Source organism: Drosophila sulfurigaster, chromosome X (genome assembly GCF_023558435.1).
Source record: "Drosophila sulfurigaster albostrigata strain 15112-1811.04 chromosome X, ASM2355843v2, whole genome shotgun sequence".
Taxonomy (NCBI): Eukaryota; Metazoa; Arthropoda; class Insecta; order Diptera; family Drosophilidae; genus Drosophila; species Drosophila sulfurigaster.
In genome coordinates, this window is record NC_084885.1 from 27,347,196 (window position 1) to 27,366,703 (window position 19,508).

Sequence of the window (19,508 nt, forward strand, 5' to 3'; positions counted from 1 at the left end):
AAACCGAAAAGCAATAAACATATGCCACAATTTACATTATACATAAAAACGAACGTATAAGTAGCCTTGGAAACAAACAAACAAATTGTGTGTTGACAGCAATGTTTTTTTATTAAATTAATTTAAAGTATAAATAAAAACCAAGAAAATCCGTATAGAAAGAAAAGCTTTTTAATTCAATTATAAGTTTGTTTGCAAAATGAAAAAAAAAAGAGAAAGCTGCCGAAACCCGGGATCGAACCGGGGACCTTTAGATCTTCAGTCTAACGCTCTCCCAGCTGAGCTATTTCGGCGCTGCATTCGCTCCGCTTCCTAATCGATGGCAGGAAGCGAAATCGTCATCTGTATCAAAACTCAAATCGTACACCCGAGAGTTCACAAAACAGTCTCAGATAAGACTGATGTTGTTTAACATTTGATGAACTGTCACTTCCCGAGATGAATCTTGTTTTTATTTGTGCGTCTTAGTCACCGACGCGTGCTTATTTAAAGCTTTGCAGGCGAGGAAGAAGGAGGGAAGGAAACAAAATCAAGTTCCGAAGGTTGTTAAAACTTGTCATAAGAGAAACAAGTAAGAAAGCTATAGTCGAGTGTACTCGACTGTGAGATACCCGCTACCTATTTTGAATATAAGCAAAAGCAAATTTCTAAAAATATACGGAATGTCAATGTCCGCACTGTTTTTTTTTTCTGCGCCTACTGCTGATTTCTGATGGCCTGGTAATTCAGCTCGTCAAATGGTCGATTTTTAGTACTTGTGAGCTGCTTTAATGATGACATACTACGGTGTATAAAGATGTATTGAGTCATACATTATATGATGTATGGATAAATGATAATGTATGCAAAAGGTCATACGGCATTCATCATGCTCAAACATCCACACCAACAAACATTGTCAACTGTCGACGCGGAAGCAGTCAAAATGAGGCAAATAGCCGGCTGAAGTACCAGGCGAACAGAAACGAGCAGCAAGCAACAGCAAATTTGCTCGAGTGCAAAAATGCGCTCAACTTTCTGCATTGAGAGCAACGATGCAATATGGCGGCTGCTTGAGTGAGATATTGGTAAACGATAAATTTGATTTTTCGATAACTTTCAATGCATTTAATTTGATAACTATTGAGCGCTAATTTCAAATTTTCCGCAATGAGGCAAGTTTGAATTTCGACAATTGAAAACCTAATTTTATTTTATAATTTCTAAACTAAGTTTAGAAAATGCGATATAAGTGTAATAAAACTTCTTACATTTTATAGTATAAATTATATATCAATAGTATGTAAGTTTTACATAATTTAAATTCTATTTAGAAAATACGTTGTGTGTATGGAGATTATATGTCATTCAAATTTAACTATCTAATGTTGCTTTCGCCTCCAGTTGTGGTGTAGGATCGTTCACCTTAGGCGTATCGAGAGGAGGCGATGACTGAGTTTTCGGTTTTCCACTAGGTAAAAAGAGCAGCTGCAATCCGCCGCTGGGAGCCTCAATCAGAATGTACATACAATACGCGAGCAACACGGAGAATCCAAAATCTGACCAGAAACGGAGCATCTAAAGAAACAAAATTGTAATTACTATTATTTGGGTGCTTACAGTAAAGATTTACCACTTGATAATCGCTGAAATAGGTGCTGGTAACCGCATTTCCGCCGTTGATATTTTGGATGAACACATGCCAGATGTACACACAATACGAGAGCTTCGACAGCGGCTGCCACATGGCAGAGGAGAGGAAACTGTTGGCCAATCCGCCATAGCCATATTTGCAGGCAAAAACGATCCAGGCCAACGCCAGTGGCCAAGAGATCCGTGTCAGCGTCACATAGAAAGCCTCGTTGAGAATGGGCAGCGTATAACCATTGGCAGGATATGGATAGAGCGCAAATAGACTGATAAATATCAATGCCAAGCAACTAATCCAGCCCAGCCAAACAGTCCAGCGATTCAGTACGATTGTCTTGCCACGCTTCACGTGCAGAAAGTAGCCAAGCAATAGGCCAATAATCCAGGGCGAAGCTCTAACGTGAGTGCCCACATAGATAGACTTGCCACCTGGGCGACTCCTGTAAATAATTTGAATGTTATATTATAATATATATCGATATAATTCTGCACTTACATGGAATAATCCCGGATAACCATGGTAGCAAAGAGACAGCCAGCCAAGAGAAGCATGAGCACCACAATCCCAGCGACTGCCTTCTTGCCCCACTTGTAGAGCGCGATCAGGAGCAGCGGCGAGATGATATACAGCTGCATGTCGACGCTGAGATACCAGCTGTGGCCCAGGCACATGTCCGAATTGGCAGCATAATTCTGCACATAGAGCAGAGTGAGATACCAATTGTCCTGGCAGGTTGTGACGCTTGAATCGAGGTAGGAGTCGGAAACGGGGCCACCGCCCATGAGAGGCAGTAGCTTCATGTACGCCAGTATGGCCAATGCAAGCACAGGCGTCAAGCGCAGATAACGATGGAGGTACATCAGCGGCACATTGATTTTCCCCTTGGTTCTATAAAATAGATACATATGTAAATTATTGGCAATTGGTGACAAATGTTGTGATTTGGGGCTACTTACTTTTCCATGGAACGCAGCGCCACCATAACCAGCAATAGGCCACTTAAAAAGAAGAAGCTGTCCACCGAAAATAGGCCATGTGTTATAAACATGCTATAGGGTGATCTATACCACTGTAATTGTATAAATAAGCACACATATTCAACAATTTTTGCAACTTCACTCGCTGAAAATTTAAATGGCGGCGCAACATTGTGCAGCGTTGCCAGAGATGTGCAACAAGAATGCGTGCAAAACGTTGCCAGTCACTACGAACAAAATGCATTTAATGCAAGCCTTGCCAACTTGGCCAAGGGCGGGAATGCATTTAAATTCAAAATTGAGCAGTAGGTGGAAAATTATAATTTACAACACACTTACCGGTAATACATCCACTAGATTAATGATTGGCGATAAGGCAGCCATTAAATAGTCATGACCATAGACGACCCAGACAAGCGACAAGCAGCGTATGCCGTGCAGACAGTCGATAACATTGGGATTTGTTTTGCTGTCGGCAACGCGGAAAAGAGCCCTTGAGTTAACACGTGCCGAGAAGATCTTCGCCAGAAGCGGCAGATGTGCTGAGAAAATTAAATGAATACTAAATGGTCGATTGAAATAAATAAATACCCAACTTACTTGGATCTTCGCAGCAGAAGTAATCATACAATGTGGAGAGCAACACAGCAGCAGCCAAAACAGCAATAATAACGCTGCAAAAGGCAAATTGTTGAATGTGCCAGCTAAATAAATCACTATTTGCACTTACATAGTGAGTATGGCAATGCCATCGAGGGGTTTACTTTCTGCCGTCTTGCATTTATCATCGTCGATTAGCTGCTGTTCCGCATTCAACTCAATGTTCAACAACTGCTGGAAGAGTCGACGCAGCAGCGTCTCCATGTGATCACCCGTGCAGGAGGCGGGAAAACAAACAGCAGTCTGTATGGTGATCAGGCTCAAAGCGGCTGAGCTGCCGCTGCCCAACATGCTGCCTGAGAGTAGCTTGGCAAAGCAGTATTTGCCCCGCAGCGTTTGTCCCGTAGTTGACAACTCATGATTCACCCGAATGCATTCCTCAAAGTTGCCCAAATCCTTCATGTTGCCATAGAGCATACCAGCTGGCAGTCTGCCCCAGGAGTCAATCACTGAAAGCGAAAGCGAATGCAATACCATGTTAACTTCTTTAGTATGTACGGACTTTAACATTCGAGACAAAACTGTTCATCCAATGTAAAAGTAAATCAAATTGTTTCTTTAATACCTATCAAGTTGATCAGAAGATCGTATTCAATGACTTCTTCCTTTCATTATCCTGACACTTTAAGCATAGTTTCACTTACTTCTCAATGCCCACAATTGCCCCGATCTTAAGGCCAGACTCAGCTGAGCCACTTCGGACAGACATATCAGATCCTGTTGGTTGGGTAGCCTTGAGCCTGGCACAATTAAATCCGTTGTCGTGATATTCTCATAGTAATCAAAGAACTCGATGGCCAAGTGGCGTAACTGCATCATGCGCTGGTATTCCTCGATGTTAAAATCCGTTGAATGCAGTGGGCTACTGCTTGCTGCTAAGCCGCAAGCGCACAGAAAAATCGTTAAGTGATAAAAGCTAACCATTGTCTTTGACGTTGGCATTTCAATTGGCCTACCCGAAGGCTGGCAATGGTTTTATATACATAGCTAAATGTCTGCCGAGATGAGATAACGAGTTCCGAAAAACACTAATATTAATTCTTATTGATTAAAACGGTTGCCCTATATGGCTCGCAAAAGGTTTTCGATCGCTGACTAACAACGACGCGATGGATTGCTTTATTTCTGTGCCGATAAAGGTTAAGTGGATTGCCTTGTGTCTGACGCTGGACGCTGTGGAACTTATCTTAATCATTTATGGAGAAACCTTTGGTTATTTCACACTTTCTACCCACTATTTCATCAATTTTAGGATTTATTCTATAAGATGTCCTGCAAATGACCTCCTGAAGTGTATTAACATTAAGTTAACTTATCTAATCATCTTCCACTTTCGTGGAATGTTTGAAAATTCTGTGAAAAACCAATCTTTTGGTGCTCAATTACTTCCAAGAATAGTAGTTAGAGCAAAACTAAAAATGTATATTTATGGCTAATCCTAGAATGGCAATCAATTGATATAAACTAGCTTATCGCAAACAAATTTGTAAGCACGAAATATTACACGTTAATCTAATCGAAGTAAAGTTCAAGTTGGTAAATCCTAACAATAAATTCATAATTTACCTAATTTTGTAAGTTATTTATGACTTTTCTTATTCAAAACGACAATTCAAATTGTAAGCTTTCGATTATTGGCGCCGATTAATATACAAAAATCGATTGCTTAAATGGTGGCATTGCTGACCATTCAAAAAAATATATAAACAAGAATCCGCCAGACAAATGTCTTTGACTTAAAAATTAGAAAATAATATAAGTTTAAAAAAAAAGCAATAATGATAATTATTTTTCAATAATACAAAGCTGAAGATACTTTTTACAATACAAATATAATTATTTGTTTTTTGCATTTAATTATTGAATACTTCATTGCATACTTTAGAGTGTCGGAGCAGCTCTGCGCTAAAGCATTCACATGTGAACGCAACATGCAACCCTTTGTATACACAGGGAAAGAAGAAGAATATGAGAGCTGACAGCTGTCAACTCGCTTTTCCTTTCTTTCCGGTCTCTGCTCCATAGAAGACGCAAAGTACGTGAAAAATATATCAAGTATAATCTGCAAAATAATTGCGAATCCGTCAAAGTGTTAAATAAATCGAAATTGTTGTGAATGCGTCGAATTGCGCTGCAACTGTTAATTATCGTGTGCTGTGCATTTTCATAGACGTTTGCCAAGAATTTGCAATCTTTGCAGTTCAGCGGCTTGTTGACAAGCGCCAAGCATAACAACAACAACAACAAACATATACATTATACTTATATCGGTAGTTCATACCTAATTATTTTTTTTTTGTGTGCTTTTTTTTATTTCTTGTGTGCAGCATGTTCATGCCAAAGGCTCATCGTGTCGCCATTTATGAATACCTCTTCAAGGAGGGTGTCATTGTGGCCAAAAAGGATTTCCATGCACAGAAGCATCCCGAGCTGGACTCCATCCCCAATCTGCATGTGATCAAGGCACTGCAATCTCTGCACTCGCGCGGTCTCGTCAAGGAGCAGTTCGCCTGGCGTCATTACTACTGGTATCTGACCAACGAGGGTATTGAGGAGCTGCGCAGCTACCTGCATCTGCCCCCCGAGATTGTGCCCTCGACCCTGAAGCGTCCCGCACGCTCCGAGCCCCTGCGCCCCCGCCCAGCGGCTGGTGGCCCACGCGGACCCGCCGATGCCTCCAAGACCGGCGAGGACCGTTCCGCCTACAGACGCGCTCCAGGCGGCAGCGGTGTGGACAAGAAGGGTGATGTTGGACCCGGTGCCGGTGAGGTGGAGTTCCGTGGCGGATTTGGACGTGGCTCTCGCAACTAGACGGGCGTTTCCAGCGTTTTTTTTATATATTTAAACGAAGTTCAACCATTCAAGAAAAAAAAACAAGAGAAAATGCTTTTGTGTGTATGTTTTATATAGAATTCTATCGAGTCGAAAAGCATTGCAGCGATGCAATCATTAAATTATAAAGCAAGCGCAAAGTGAAACAACAAAACAACCATATTTTGTATTTATTTTTTTTTATGTGCTAAGCTCCCTTTTTATTGGGTTGAAAAGCTTTCGAAATATGTAGATGACAACGTTGAATATGATCTGGAATTGTTACTCCCAAGTCTTTTAGTTTTCTCACTCGGCTTCGAGTTGGGAATGCTTTGAACTGTCTTTAAAGCTTGGACAACTTATGACAACTTCATTGAATTGAATTGAAAGGAACTGCTTTTGTTTCTAGCAGTGTAATGAATTGTTGCTTGCCGCGCTTTTTTGGAAGTAGCACATGGAACTGAAGAAATTTCATGAAGCTTAAAAGAACATTTGAACGAAGCCGAAGAAACCATCATAAGAATGTTGAAGACACATTTAAGATGAAGATTAAGCGAACATTTAAACGAAGCCGAAGAAACCAATTGGAGAATGCTGGAGAGACATTTAAGATGAAGTCGAAGCAACCCCATCATACATTTTAAGATAGATTTTAGACTGCTAAAGCTCTCAGTTGTCTTGACTATATTTGTGTATACTAGAACTACATTCCAAGATAGAATCATAATACTTTGAAAGAAATATCATTCATAGCTATAGCGACTGCTATTCTGACTTGTATCGAAGATTAGTTTTAAATGCAAAGGATTTATCAGCTTAATTTAAGTAGTTATAGATACATCTTCACTTTTAGGAAAGATTTACTTTGAATAAATTAGCATCGAATTACTAGATTGCAGAGGCCAACTAAACAAGTTGAAAAGGACTAGGAATAACATTACTCTCTGTAAATGACAAATCGATCATACACTTTCATTATTAAATTAAATATTAAGATTCTTTTAAGAGGCATTGTGAAGAGCTTTAGTTGCATAGATCATAAAAATCTAAATTTGTTCAATTTAAAACATTCCACTTTCTCATTTATAACCATATTTCCAGTATTTGCAGCTTTTAATACTGAATTAGTTATAAAGATGGCAAAAATTATACATAAATAACAATTGGAAAGCTGTGCAGCAAAATTTCGCATTGAATTTGCCGCGATATAGATATTAGTTTTGCCACAAAATAAACATGATATAAGATTTACTTTCAGAACTAGCTCGTCACATGGAGTCAAACTTAGCTCGTGAGACTGGTTTACAAACAAATCTTGTTTAATATTTCAGAGGCTATATGGAAAAGCTGCTCCCACGATGCGGAATGAATTGGAAACCGATTTCTAACAACAACGCGACAATCGGACTAAGTCAACAAACTACGAAAGTTACAATTATTTACAATTTGTATTTGTTTTGTGAAATATTTGCTTTGTTTTCATTTTTTCCTCTTAATAAAATGTACACTTAATTGTAATTGTAATTGTAATGAAAATGGAGAAACTATCGTCGTTTTATGGATATTTTGCCCTTGGCCAAGTGCGACATGTTGATCTTGAATTTGCTTTCGTTGGAACGTTTCACCCAGATCTGAAAAGGAACAAAAATAAAATATAATTGGTTGGGAACACTTTTTGGGGATTTAGCTACATACAACTTCATTGCCAATCGCTGTGATGGTGGCCGGAAACTTGTTCATATCCTTGCCCTCCACGTAGATCTGCTGACCGCGACAGAACCATCGACGCTCATACAGCAATTTATTGTCTTCGATGCGCGTCTCCACATAGCTATTGGCCTCGGCGAGCAGATTGTGTTGCTGCTGCTGTTGTTGCTGTTGCGAGTTGGAATATGAGCCCATGCCGTTCTGTTGTAGAGGCAAAGGTTTGCCACGTTGTATCATCTTGAGATCCGATTCTATTTCCTTATCATCCAGTTGATAGATCAACAATTGTCCTGTCGCTGGTTTGCGACGCTTTTCAATCACCGGCAACGGTTCGTTTGGCCGTCGACGCAATTTACGCGTCACTGTCGTCTTAATTTCCATCGAATCGTTTGTCAGCTCCAAGCTATAGCGTTCATTTTCAATTTGTCGCTTGCGATCTTCAAAGTCGGCTATCAAATTGTCCTTCAAATCCATCATTTTCTCATCGTACTCTTTTTGGGCGGCTTTCTTCTCCAGTATATAATCACGTTCCACACACTCGCGCATATAGTCCTTGTAGATCTCGTTGAGGCGACGTCGCTCCTTCAGTTGATTGTCCAGTTTGCGAACACGCTTCATGTACTCTGGATGCATTAGTTGGTTGAGCTCGTCCAACTGCTTTTGCAAATTGATAAGTTTGTGTTGATACATTCTAAAAACGAAGAGGATGTTAGTTTGGTTAATGATTCCTTAACAAATTCAAGTTTCTCACTGTTCTTTGAGTTCGCTGTTGCTGCCAATGCTGTTGTTGTTACTATTGTTGTTCCCGCTGTTGTTGTTGTTGCTGTTGGATGAGGTGCCATTTGTATTGCCATAACGATTTGGGCTGCGGAACTCTGTTTCGCTTGCATCGTCCGTATCTGTAATTGGAGTTGTGTCGCGTTGCATGATCGAAAGTCAACTGTGCATCATTTTGGCGGCCCCACACACAGGAAAGTCTCGAATTTCCTATTTTCCACCGCTTCACTCACCTTCTTCACTGCGCTCATCGCCAATGGATTCGTCGTCAAAATTGTCACCCGAGTACACAGTGTAATAGGCGTTCATGATGAGATTTGATATCTGCACTGTTTATTGACTTTATTTCCTATTTTTTTCCAATTTCTTACAAATTTTGTTTATATTTGTTGATACACACACACACGTAGTCACACAAGTGCTGTACAGCGCACTGTTTACATAGATGTGGCAGCGCCGGCTCGATAGTTCGATACATACGTGAGTTGACAACACTGTTTGAGCTCAAAATGCATTCAGCTGGGCACACTCATTTTTTTAATAACGGCGCACAGTTTGAACAAATAATTTATTTTTAACTATGATTGCATAGCAGCAAGTAAGAATTTGCTGCAAATAAATTTTTAAATAATTAATAGTTGTAGTATTTAAAAAAATATAAAAATACATGTGAACATTGCATTCGGAAAATTCAAGAACACAATTATTAATGTCGTCGATTAGCAGTGTGATTCATAATTCTATTTCGTTATGAATGAACATACGTAATGTTGGCCTGCCCACTATAAAAAAGCGCCCACAAACATTTGTTGTCGTTTTCTTTTCATTTTTTTTATTGTACGTGCTTCAGAAAATTTTAATTCGTTTTAATGTTTTTGTTATTTAGTTATGACTGAATAAATATTCTTACATCTGTAGAGCACTTCACTCTATCCATAGCATATTGTTTGACAACTGCTGCTGTTGCCGATGCTGTGGCTGCTGCTGACACATATCTGAACGCTGTCGTCAAGCCAGCGACGCCCACGCAAGTAGATCTATTTGCCTTAGTTGAAAAATTGGCGTATTATACATCAGCCAAAAATTCCATGGTAAATCATCGTGAGCGAATTTTTTGATTGATTTGCAGAGATGTCTATTGCGGGGGTGTTATACGGGGGGGCCAAAGATTTGGAATGCCTTACGAAAATATACTATAAATGTGGTTAAAACACACTCACATATGTATATACATATAGTATATTATGGTATTAAGTATATACTCATAAGTATATTTTGTTAAGGCAGATGAACATTCTCGACGTCAACGTCGAGCAACGACGCTATGGGAAATTTGTTTTTCTTAATTTCATCGTTAGTCGATTGCATACAAAATACTTGTTTGTGTGTGTGTGTGTGTGTGAATATTTTTGTACATGTGTAAAATACACATGTATTTTGGCGTGCGTTGTTGAGATCCGAGATCCGAGATCTTTGTCGCCTTCAAGGTCGACAATTTCGATGAAAATGAGTTTATTGTTTGGACAGCGGCATTAACGGCCTCAGCATCCATGTGGGCGCTGCCAAGACCAAAACACCTTAGCCGCAGTAGCAGCGCAGCAGCAGCAGCAACGGCAACAGCAGCGACAGAAGTCGTCGAGCCGATGATTGTTAATTTATTTTTGTAATTCATGACTGAATTTATTAAGCGCATATTGTGCTATATTGTTGATGTTTTTATATGCCGTCGTGCGCTGGCGATTGCATGCATTTTTTAAATAATATACAATTTAATTTAATTGCACTAGGGCTGATGACTCCTTAATCGAAGATAACCTTAAAAGGACAACGACAACACATCGATATCTCGATATTTCGATGATGACGATGAGTTTCCAATGTCATCGATTACTCATCTCACTGCTGTTATATTTGTTTACAAACAAATCCAATTGGAATTGTGTCGCCAACGTTCCCGCCCACATACGCACAGGTATGCACTGTATGTGTGTGTGTGTATTTAGAACGTAAACCACATTTCTGCGTACTACAAAGTGTCTAAAAATGTGTCGTTATTCTCTGCCCTAAAACGGCAGCGATTATTAAGCTTTGAATAAAAAAACCGGTTGTCATTGCCGTTTGCCGTTGTTTATTGCCGTTGTGTTGCTGTTGCCGGTTACAATTCCACCCACAATGTGCCTAATGCGCGATAGAGACAGCAAGAGCATCAAGCAATGGCGGCTTAACTTATTTTTAGAGCTTGAACATATTTGATTTGCACTAAATACCTATTTATGTATGTACATATGTGCATGCATGTACATATACAAATTGCATGTAATGCATATTCATAAGCTGATAAATAATATACGATATTTGCAAATCTGTAATCACAGGCACAAGTGTAGTGATATTACGATAAGTAATATCTTCTCTATGATAATAAAGTATCTACATCTAATGCATACTGAATGCACTTTGCACAGACAAAAAACGTGAAGTCCTCATAAATAACTGTCAGTCTCGCGGTTGCACAGCTTCGTCAACATTTTACACGATAAGCGACTATGGAATGCTCTACTTGAACAAACTAAGCAATCATGGTGCAAACGAATAATAAATTTATAAACAAATATTGCTAATGATAAATATTCACAATATATGAATATATTTATATCATTTATATAATACTTTATGGCTTTTGTGCATATTAATTATTGTCGAAATTTACAGAGTGCATCCAAATGTTTGACGAACCTGTAGGACTCCCATGATGCAAGAGCAATTACGGGCAGACTTCTTAACAATGCTCTTCGTCGCACGCACACTAACAAGCCCATTCACACTCGCCAACCATTGATTTGTTCCTTTCCGGCGCAAAAGAGAGAACGAGTGTGAGAGCTTGGGGAGAGTACAACTAAAAAGAGAGCGTGCGTCCGCGTTAACCGCATTGAACATGTGTGGGTGCATTCTGTGTGCTTGTTGTTGCCTTTTCTCTCTCGCGCTGTCGCTCTCCCTGCGGTCAGAGACGCTCTCTTTGGTGGCAACGGCTGCGGCGAGTCGCTATAAAAGCGTCAACACACCGAAAATGCAAAACAGTCGAATAGAAAACTTTGAAGCGCGGTGGATTTTTTGTGCGACACGAGTCGAACAATATCACACAATACATATACAAATTTGTGATTTTTTTTGGTTTTGTCTGATTAGAAAGTGAATATATATACGTACACACATACAGCTGACCAACAAGCAAGCCTAAATTTGAAGAAGCAAACACAATACAACAATAAAAAGAAAAAGAATTTAGCGGCGTGTGTTTCGTAGCGCGTGAAAACAACCCAAAGCAAGCAGTACAAGAAGAAGCAGCACCAGCACCAGCGGCGGCAAGAAGTTTTTAGTTCTATCACACACATACAAATACAAAAGAAATAAAAAAAATGGCCGAGGCTAATAAGAGAAATATTCCCATCAAATTGGGAGACTTCAGCGTTATCGATACGGAATTCAGCAGCATACGCGAACGCTTCGATTCCGAGATGCGTAAAATGGAGGAAGAGATGGCCAAGTTCCGCCACGAACTGATGAATCGCGAAGCCAACTTCTTCGAGTCCACCAGGTATGTAAATAAAATACCCAAAAACTTAGCCTTAACCCCTGCTACGTCAGAATCGTTCTTCTAATTGGAATGTGCTACGATATCGTAATGTATGTGTGTATGTATGCATGTGTTTGAGCTTGTAATTGATAAGCGCAACTGCGGTTCGATTATTATCGATATGCAGCGTTTCGATTGCAGAGTTACGTGAAAATAGTTTGATATGATCAATGTGCAGAGAGACAGCCGCATTTCTTAGTCGTATGTGCTGCATCTAAAAATAGACATGGTGTGTGTGTGTGTCTGTGTGTGTGTGCGTGGCTAACAGCGCGGCACGGCAACACATCTTTTTTACCAAGCACAAGCAAGCGCACAGGCAAAGAACCAACTTCTTGGCCCCGTCTGGCTGGATTATGTGTTCTGCGGCTAAGGCCAAAATACAGCAACGCTAAATGCCCCAGATACTCGCAACACATTTCAAATTATGGGAGGGATGAGTCACCATCTCACCATAGTACCGTCCTAGCATTCCCCTTCTCCCCTCCCCTTATAAATTGCCCATGTGTCTCGCGCAACAACACATGATGATGATGATTATGATGATGATGTTGTTCTTGCAGCACTTCGAATCAGAGACAGTAAGAATCATAAGTTTTCTTATGAATTTGCCATGTTAATATTTCATCATTTTGTCTCGACTATTATAAATTTCATTTAAAGTAATTTTATAAATTTTAGACCAATACTTTTCTGTAGTATATATTTTTTTGAAGTAAAAATATTAAAAATTTATAATGATCTAATATGTTGGAAGAGGTTGTTTTTATTAGTATCGTTAATAAAAATCATTTAGTATAGTTAGGATAGTTATTTAAATTGTGTACTTGTTTTATGAGGACCAAAGAAACAAAAATAATCATAATTTTTGGTTCGTGCCATGAACCATTAGCGCATATTTCAAAACTGCCAAAAATATTTTCGAGTATTGTAAATATCATTTTTTGACTATATACTTGGCAGATGTTTACATGCATTTATTTGTATGCAGTCGTTGTTGTTTCTTCAGCTGTAACCTAGTTGCATTTGGGAGATTGTGTGTGTGTGTGTGTTTGAGTGGTGTCTTTACAATCATTATGATGTGGCGTAACGGAATCTTTTTTTCTTGCATACTTGCCAGCTACACACACATTCACATACATACATACATCTGCACATGCAGACGCAAATATATAATTCAAATATTTACTAAATAAACAGACAATGTGAAGGCGGCCATTAGAGATTGAAACAAAACGCAAAATACTAAAAGACCACAATAATTGTGTACACACTTACCCAAACACACACACACACACATACATGCATCCATGCATAAGTATGTTAGTGTAAAGCTAAAGTGACGTCGACGTCGAGGCTGCGCTGTCACTGCTGCTGCTTCTGCTTCTGCTGTCGTCGCGGTTGCGCCTCGCTGGCCTGGCTTTTGAATTGTCGTCGTCGTCGTCGCCGTCGCCGCCGCCGTCGCGTGGGCGCCACTTGAGTCGAATTCGAAAACCACTTTGGTTTTTAACGTTTTACCTCGACGCATAGCCAATGACATAATCGAGACGATTTGTTTGTTATACTTTTCATTTCACATTTTTGCATTTGCATTCGATACAAAACATTCGTATAAGCACAGTTAGTTAACCGTTCGATTGCGTGCCGAGCAAAACTTTGGCCAAACTGAAATTAACAAAACTTGCAACTCCTCTCTCCCCCTCCCTCCAACCGATTGTGACACACTAACTGCAGGTGGAGGTGGAGGTGGAAGGAATTCCCCAGAACACCTTTGACACCACTCGCCGATAGTTAATGGCGACCGATAAATCTGTGGGGTGGTGTTTTTTTGTTTGTTTGTACATATGTGTGTGATGAGGAGGCGGGTCGATGACTCAGCGTGCCAATTAGGAATCGAATATCGCATGTGCCATTGGGCCAGCCCTTTTCGAAAAGGGCCAAAGCTCTAGCTCTCAGCTGGACAGCCAAAATGGAAATGAAATGAAGCAGAATAGAATGAATTGAAAACAAAACCAAAAAACAAATGAATTGTGTTGAACGCCAGTTTAAAAATAAACGATCACGTCATCGTCATCTGGTTATACATATTGTTCAATGTGCATGTACACACAATGGACAACTAATTGATTTTTCTAGTAGTATATGTACATACATATGTATATTTGTATAGTCAATACCCAAATAGAATGTTACTAATTTATATATACACAGTACTAAATCGTTCATCCTGCTCTTTGCACATTTTTCTAGTAATTTATAAGAGAAATAACTAAAGAGTATTGATTTGAGTTCAAAATTCGAATACTATGCAACCTTCAGCTCTGTTGATTTGGATGCATATTGAATATATAGTGCATGCAATTAGTGTTGAAAGCTCTGCTTTCTTACAGCCAAATCTGACTTTTTTTTAATGATCGGTAACGGGAGAAATGTGGGTTTTGTTAAAGATATGCAACAAATACAATATTATTTAAAATGATGAGAGCACTTTCGTTACAAATATTGTGTCGAATTTTAAAATGACAAAGCAAGTACGTTTGGCTAGCTTTTTGCTTAGCTTTATTTTCTTTGCTGGCAGCACTGAGTGCAATTGGCTCATAGACACGGTATAGAAAAGTAGGAGGAGGGAGGGGTTCAAGTTAGGGATCAGCAGACCGTGCTCTAGCATTTAGCGATTTGTTTATGCAAATAACAATGTCTCTCTCTCTCTTTCTTTTTTACAAACAACGTACGTCTATTACAATTCTATATATGCACTTGGGGAGCACTTGACGCTCTATCCGTTTATGGTGGCTAGATTAACACAAGTGAATTGTGGTTTAATCATCTGGCTAAATCACATGCACACGAGTATTCTACATTTGATATGATAAACCACAGCACTTATCGATTCAATAGATTATTATTATGCCTAATTCATGTTCATTGCCAATATGCGTAGGTGTGGCCATAGTAGCTCAATATAAATATTTGCCTACAATATTGTGCATGGTGTGTACACATTGTTATATGCCCGTTAATTTTGTAGACTTCGTACAACAATTTGTTTAGACTGGGTGATGATCGCAAACTGATGCTGTATGATAAATAAGAATCATTCCCTAGATGATATCATGCAAATTTTTAGCGTTTCGTAAGCTCATCTGCTCATCGATGACACTTTTGTGATCGTTGCAATTATTGGCTATCGATTAGCCTTTTTTTTCGTTGATTGTTTCATGCAGTCGTCGTCGTCGCAACTAAACAACGCAACGTTGCGTCGACATTTGATACATGTGTGTTGTTTTGTTGTTGCCATTGCTTTTAGTTATATTCTTTTGTTCATTTTGTGTGGAGCTTATTCAATAACAAAACACACGAAAAATATGCATGACATCATCGTCATCAGCAGCAGCAGAAAGAAGCACCGGTGAAAGAGAGATACGTATTTATGTATTTGAGCGTGTGCCGTGCTTGTCGGTCATTGCATGTATTTGTATTTGTATTTGTGCGTATGCGTGTGCGTCTTGTATAAGTGAAAAGAGAGAGAGAGAGAGGCGTGCGTGTGTGAGTGTTTGAGTGGTTGGCTAGCCAACAGAAGCAAGTTTAGCGCCAACGTCGCGAGTCGCGACGTCTGTTCCGGCAGGTGATTTGACTTCCTCTCTCTTCCGCCTTGCTCTCTCTCGCTCTCTGTTTCTATGCAAAGTAATCAGAAGTAACGTTTTCTATGATTAGTCACATCGACACACACACATACAGATGCGCGATGTGTGAGTGTGGGAGGGAGCTGCATTTAAAGACAGCAAGGTCGCCTGCAAGTTTAGTGAATTCAGACACGTTTATAGGCACGCTTATCAGCAGACACCCACACACATACAGTTGTTTTTGTGAGCGTGTGTGTTTGTGCGTGTGCGTGCATTTCATTCAATTTGGATTCTTTTAGATGTTGGTTCTACTGTATATAAGTATGTGTTTGCTTGTTTTTGTGTGCTTGTGTGTGTGATCTACCTTTGTACTACGAAATAAGTATCATAATTAACTGAAAAGCTTTATATTATATTTTCTCTCTCTCTTTCTTTTCCTCTATTTCTATTTCCTTTACATGCTGCTTTGGAACTTATATTAAAATCAAAACAACTCAAATAAACAAATACATACAATAAATCAAATCAAATTCAAATATCTCTTCAAATATACAATAATAATCCTTTCCTCTCGAAAAGCTCTACTAAAAAAACAACAACTACAACCAGGTATTCTATATGGCACAACAACGAAAACCAAGCCGTGCTTCATAATAACTGATTTGTTTATTTCACAAATATTGTGTATTATTGATTTTCACTCTTATTTTGTTGTTTGTTTTATTTTTCGTTGTGTACATAATTAACACAAGCATACGTAATAGCTATTTATCCATTGCCATATTTTTTTTATTATTTTTTTTGTATATATACTAAACAAAAAACACACAATTTCAAATCACTTTCAACGGCTGTTAATAACAATAAATACTTTATGCACATGTGTACACACTTAAGTATATACCACTTTGTAGTATATTATGTATGTATGTAGTTGCACGTCAAACACTGTGTACACACTGGCTGCTGTTTTGCTGTTTTGAATGACAAGGCAGACAGACGTTTAGCTGTCATTTCAAAAGTTTCAACAAAATTCATATTCAAAACTTAACAAAAAAAAAAATAGAGTCGAATTATATATAGGAATTATTTGTTTCGTTGGCATTTTGTATGCGTTGAGGTAATATAAATATACAAAAGTTTCGTCTTCTATGTAGAACATTTACCAGGTGTGGAAGCTATTTTTATACCCGATAATCGTAGGATAATACGATCGATCCATCTGCAAAGATGAAGATCTGCCGACTCGCATAGAGTTACTGTGTTAGCATTTTCATAAAATACAAAAAAATAAAAACAATTCCAGCGATTTGATAATAAAATTTGTTAGCTAAGCAAATATTAATTGTTTGCATTGTACCTTGTTGGTTACCGGGTATTAAACAGTCGTCTGTAGCTTGTTTACTTTCGCAATGTTTGCGCAAAAGTTCATTAAACTCGAGTATTTACCAGACCAGACTACTTCCAAGCTTTGCAGTATACTGTATGATCTATCAGAAATTCCTTTATGAATGTGTCTCGAATTTCATCACGAGATTCAAGAAAAAACAGATGAACACATTCAAGAAACAATATATAGAGAGATATTGAAATGTTCTGCATCTGTCCACGAGCCCAAAACATTTTCCTTCCTCTTTTTTTTTGGCAGCTCTGCCAAATGCTTGTATGTCCCCATTGTGTCTGAAAAACCAAAAACAAATAAATTTGAGTTACAGCAGAGATACAAACATATAAATATCTTGTATCTATAGATGTATATCTTTGGGTATGTTGAGCTCCCCTTCTGTAACAGCTGCGAGCAATGGCTATAAATAAACGACGCTCCAGAGAGCGGAAATCCGAGTCTATTTATAGTTATAGGATTCAGATTCAGATCTGTGCTGCAGTTCGAAACTCAGTTCTGGAGTTCGTTTCAGTTGCATTTGAATCGAGTTTGAGATAGCGCACAAACTACAATGGAAGCCTTCACACGCACTTTTAACAAGACTTTTCGCACCACAACAACAACGACAACCACCTCTAGAAGGTTTACACAACTGTTCTAGCCATTATTATATTTATTTTATTTTAGTTTTTTTTCTGTTTTTTTTTGTAACCGGAATTTGAATTCTTATTTGCAGCTCAACGACAAACTCGGCGCTGCCTTCTCGAGTACCCAAGCAACAGAATTACGTGTCGGACATTAGCTCGCCCTTGATACAGGTAAATTTATTGAGTTCATTTGGAAAGCGTAGTTCAACAAAAGTAGAACTGAAATGCTGATCAAGATTAACCAAACATTCTTCTTCAAGTGGCTTCAAATCCTCTTCTATTTCTCTCACATCTTATTCACATTTTTCAATTCCTTTTTTTGCAGGACGAAGGTGACAACAAAGTGCTGAAGCTGCGCTTCGATGTCAGCCAATACGCTCCCGAGGAGATTGTTGTGAAGACCGTCGACCAGAAGCTGCTGGTAAGTTAGCAAAACCAAATTTCAAGCAAAGCAAAGCAAAATGTAATGAATGCTCTTTCCTTTCCCTTTGTTTTTTAGGTGCACGCCAAGCATGAGGAGAAGTCGGACACAAAGAGCGTGTACAGGGAATACAATCGCGAATTTCTGCTGCCCAAGGGCGTCAATCCGGAGTCCATACGCTCATCCCTCAGCAAGGATGGTGTGCTCACCGTTGATGCGCCTTTGCCCGCTCTCACTGCCGGCGAAACTCTGATTCCCATTGCGCACAAGTAAAACAAAAAACAGAAAAAAGAAGCACCACTTCAAATCAAGGGCAGCATCACCACCAACCACCTACCTAATCCAGAAATATCCAGAGGCCAGAGGCATCCAGACTACAGACATCCTGCTAAATTCTAGCTAGCACACACCAACTACTAAAAACAACCAGCGAACAGAAGAATAGAGAAAATAAACATTGGCCACTTATCAAAACAAAACAACAAAAAAAAAAAAACAACAATCAATTAAATCAACTTTTTGGTTTCTTTTTGCAATTAAAAAGCTTAAATATAATACTGACTTACTACTCATACTTAACTGTAATAACTTAAGTGTAATGCAAATTATTATTAAATTTGATTAATTTAATTCATATTTATAATTCTCGCTATTAAATGTTATTATTTTTTGTCTTTGTCGTAGTCGCATTCCCCTTTTTCTTTTTATCTACTATTCGTATACATATATGAACAACTTGCATTATACATATGAAAGGAAAATATTTGATGAATTGGGATTGTGCTGTCGTCACAAGTATTAAAGACAATTTTGGGATGTCCTAATTAATTGAGACGGAGATTGGTCAGTTCCTGTTTCGTGGTTATTAATTACCAAGTGACGACACATCCTTGGAAATGATGAGGAAGATGATATGTTTCGGGTTTTCTTTCGATTAGTCGGCATGAGTTTAACTAGTGAGCGAGGAATCATTTTAATGTAGATGTCGCATCTGGCAGAATTTTCTTAGTTCCTTAGAATAATAAAGTAGTATAGTTAGTCACGAGTTGTGCCTTAAGAGGAATAAATCCTTCGAATAAATAAATTTCCAAAGTTTTCTTTATTCCACTTTTAATTTTGTACCATAAATTCATTTTTATATTTAAAATTTATTTCACGTTTTCATAGTTTTCATTTTGCAATCTTATCTTGCTTCTAACTAAGATATTACCCTTAATTAATTTTCATATTTTCAAAGTTT

At 38.6% G+C, this 19,508-nt stretch overlaps 4 protein-coding genes and 1 non-coding gene across 6 annotated transcripts; 2 read left to right on the plus strand and 3 right to left on the minus strand.

The window, feature by feature from the left end:
* Positions 1-220: 220 nt before the first annotated feature.
* Trnaf-gaa (transfer RNA phenylalanine (anticodon GAA)) lies at positions 221-293 on the minus strand. Its single transcript has one exon. It is a non-coding gene; the product is annotated as a tRNA-Phe (tRNA).
* An 876-nt stretch (positions 294-1,169) lies between these two features.
* LOC133848704 (nose resistant to fluoxetine protein 6-like) lies at positions 1,170-4,218 on the minus strand. Its single transcript, XM_062284360.1, has 8 exons — positions 3,912-4,218; positions 3,338-3,716; positions 3,208-3,281; positions 2,947-3,149; positions 2,587-2,699; positions 2,126-2,518; positions 1,613-2,069; positions 1,170-1,557 (listed from the first exon to the last, which is right to left on the minus strand). Exons 1-8 carry the CDS (start codon positions 4,207-4,209, stop codon positions 1,354-1,356), a joined length of 2,121 nt encoding a protein of 706 aa, XP_062140344.1. The 5' UTR covers positions 4,210-4,218; the 3' UTR covers positions 1,170-1,353.
* Positions 4,219-5,147: 929 nt separating this feature from the next.
* LOC133848141 (small ribosomal subunit protein eS10B) lies at positions 5,148-6,256 on the plus strand. The gene is made up of 2 exons (XM_062283566.1): positions 5,148-5,302; positions 5,595-6,256. Exon 2 carries the CDS (start codon positions 5,596-5,598, stop codon positions 6,076-6,078), a length of 483 nt encoding a protein of 160 aa, XP_062139550.1. The 5' UTR covers positions 5,148-5,302; position 5,595; the 3' UTR covers positions 6,079-6,256.
* A 1,251-nt stretch (positions 6,257-7,507) lies between these two features.
* On the minus strand, positions 7,508-9,001 carry LOC133849481 (sin3 histone deacetylase corepressor complex component SDS3). The gene is made up of 4 exons (XM_062285588.1): positions 8,796-9,001; positions 8,537-8,684; positions 7,774-8,476; positions 7,508-7,709 (listed from the first exon to the last, which is right to left on the minus strand). The coding sequence occupies exons 1-4, from the start codon at positions 8,869-8,871 to the stop codon at positions 7,623-7,625; spliced, it is 1,014 nt and encodes a 337-aa protein (XP_062141572.1). The 5' UTR covers positions 8,872-9,001; the 3' UTR covers positions 7,508-7,622.
* A 2,617-nt stretch (positions 9,002-11,618) lies between these two features.
* Positions 11,619-18,747, plus strand: LOC133849483 (heat shock protein beta-1). Of its 2 annotated transcripts, XM_062285590.1 has the most exons (5): positions 11,619-12,157; positions 16,396-16,425; positions 17,937-18,018; positions 18,173-18,268; positions 18,347-18,747. In XM_062285590.1, exons 1-5 carry the CDS (start codon positions 11,979-11,981, stop codon positions 18,539-18,541), a joined length of 582 nt encoding a protein of 193 aa, XP_062141574.1. In that variant the 5' UTR covers positions 11,619-11,978; the 3' UTR covers positions 18,542-18,747. The 2 variants fall into 2 exon arrangements, with proteins under 2 accessions (XP_062141574.1, XP_062141575.1); XM_062285591.1 differs by lacking the exon at positions 16,396-16,425 and having other exon boundaries at positions 11,621-12,157.
* The last annotated feature ends 761 nt before the right edge of the window (positions 18,748-19,508 follow it).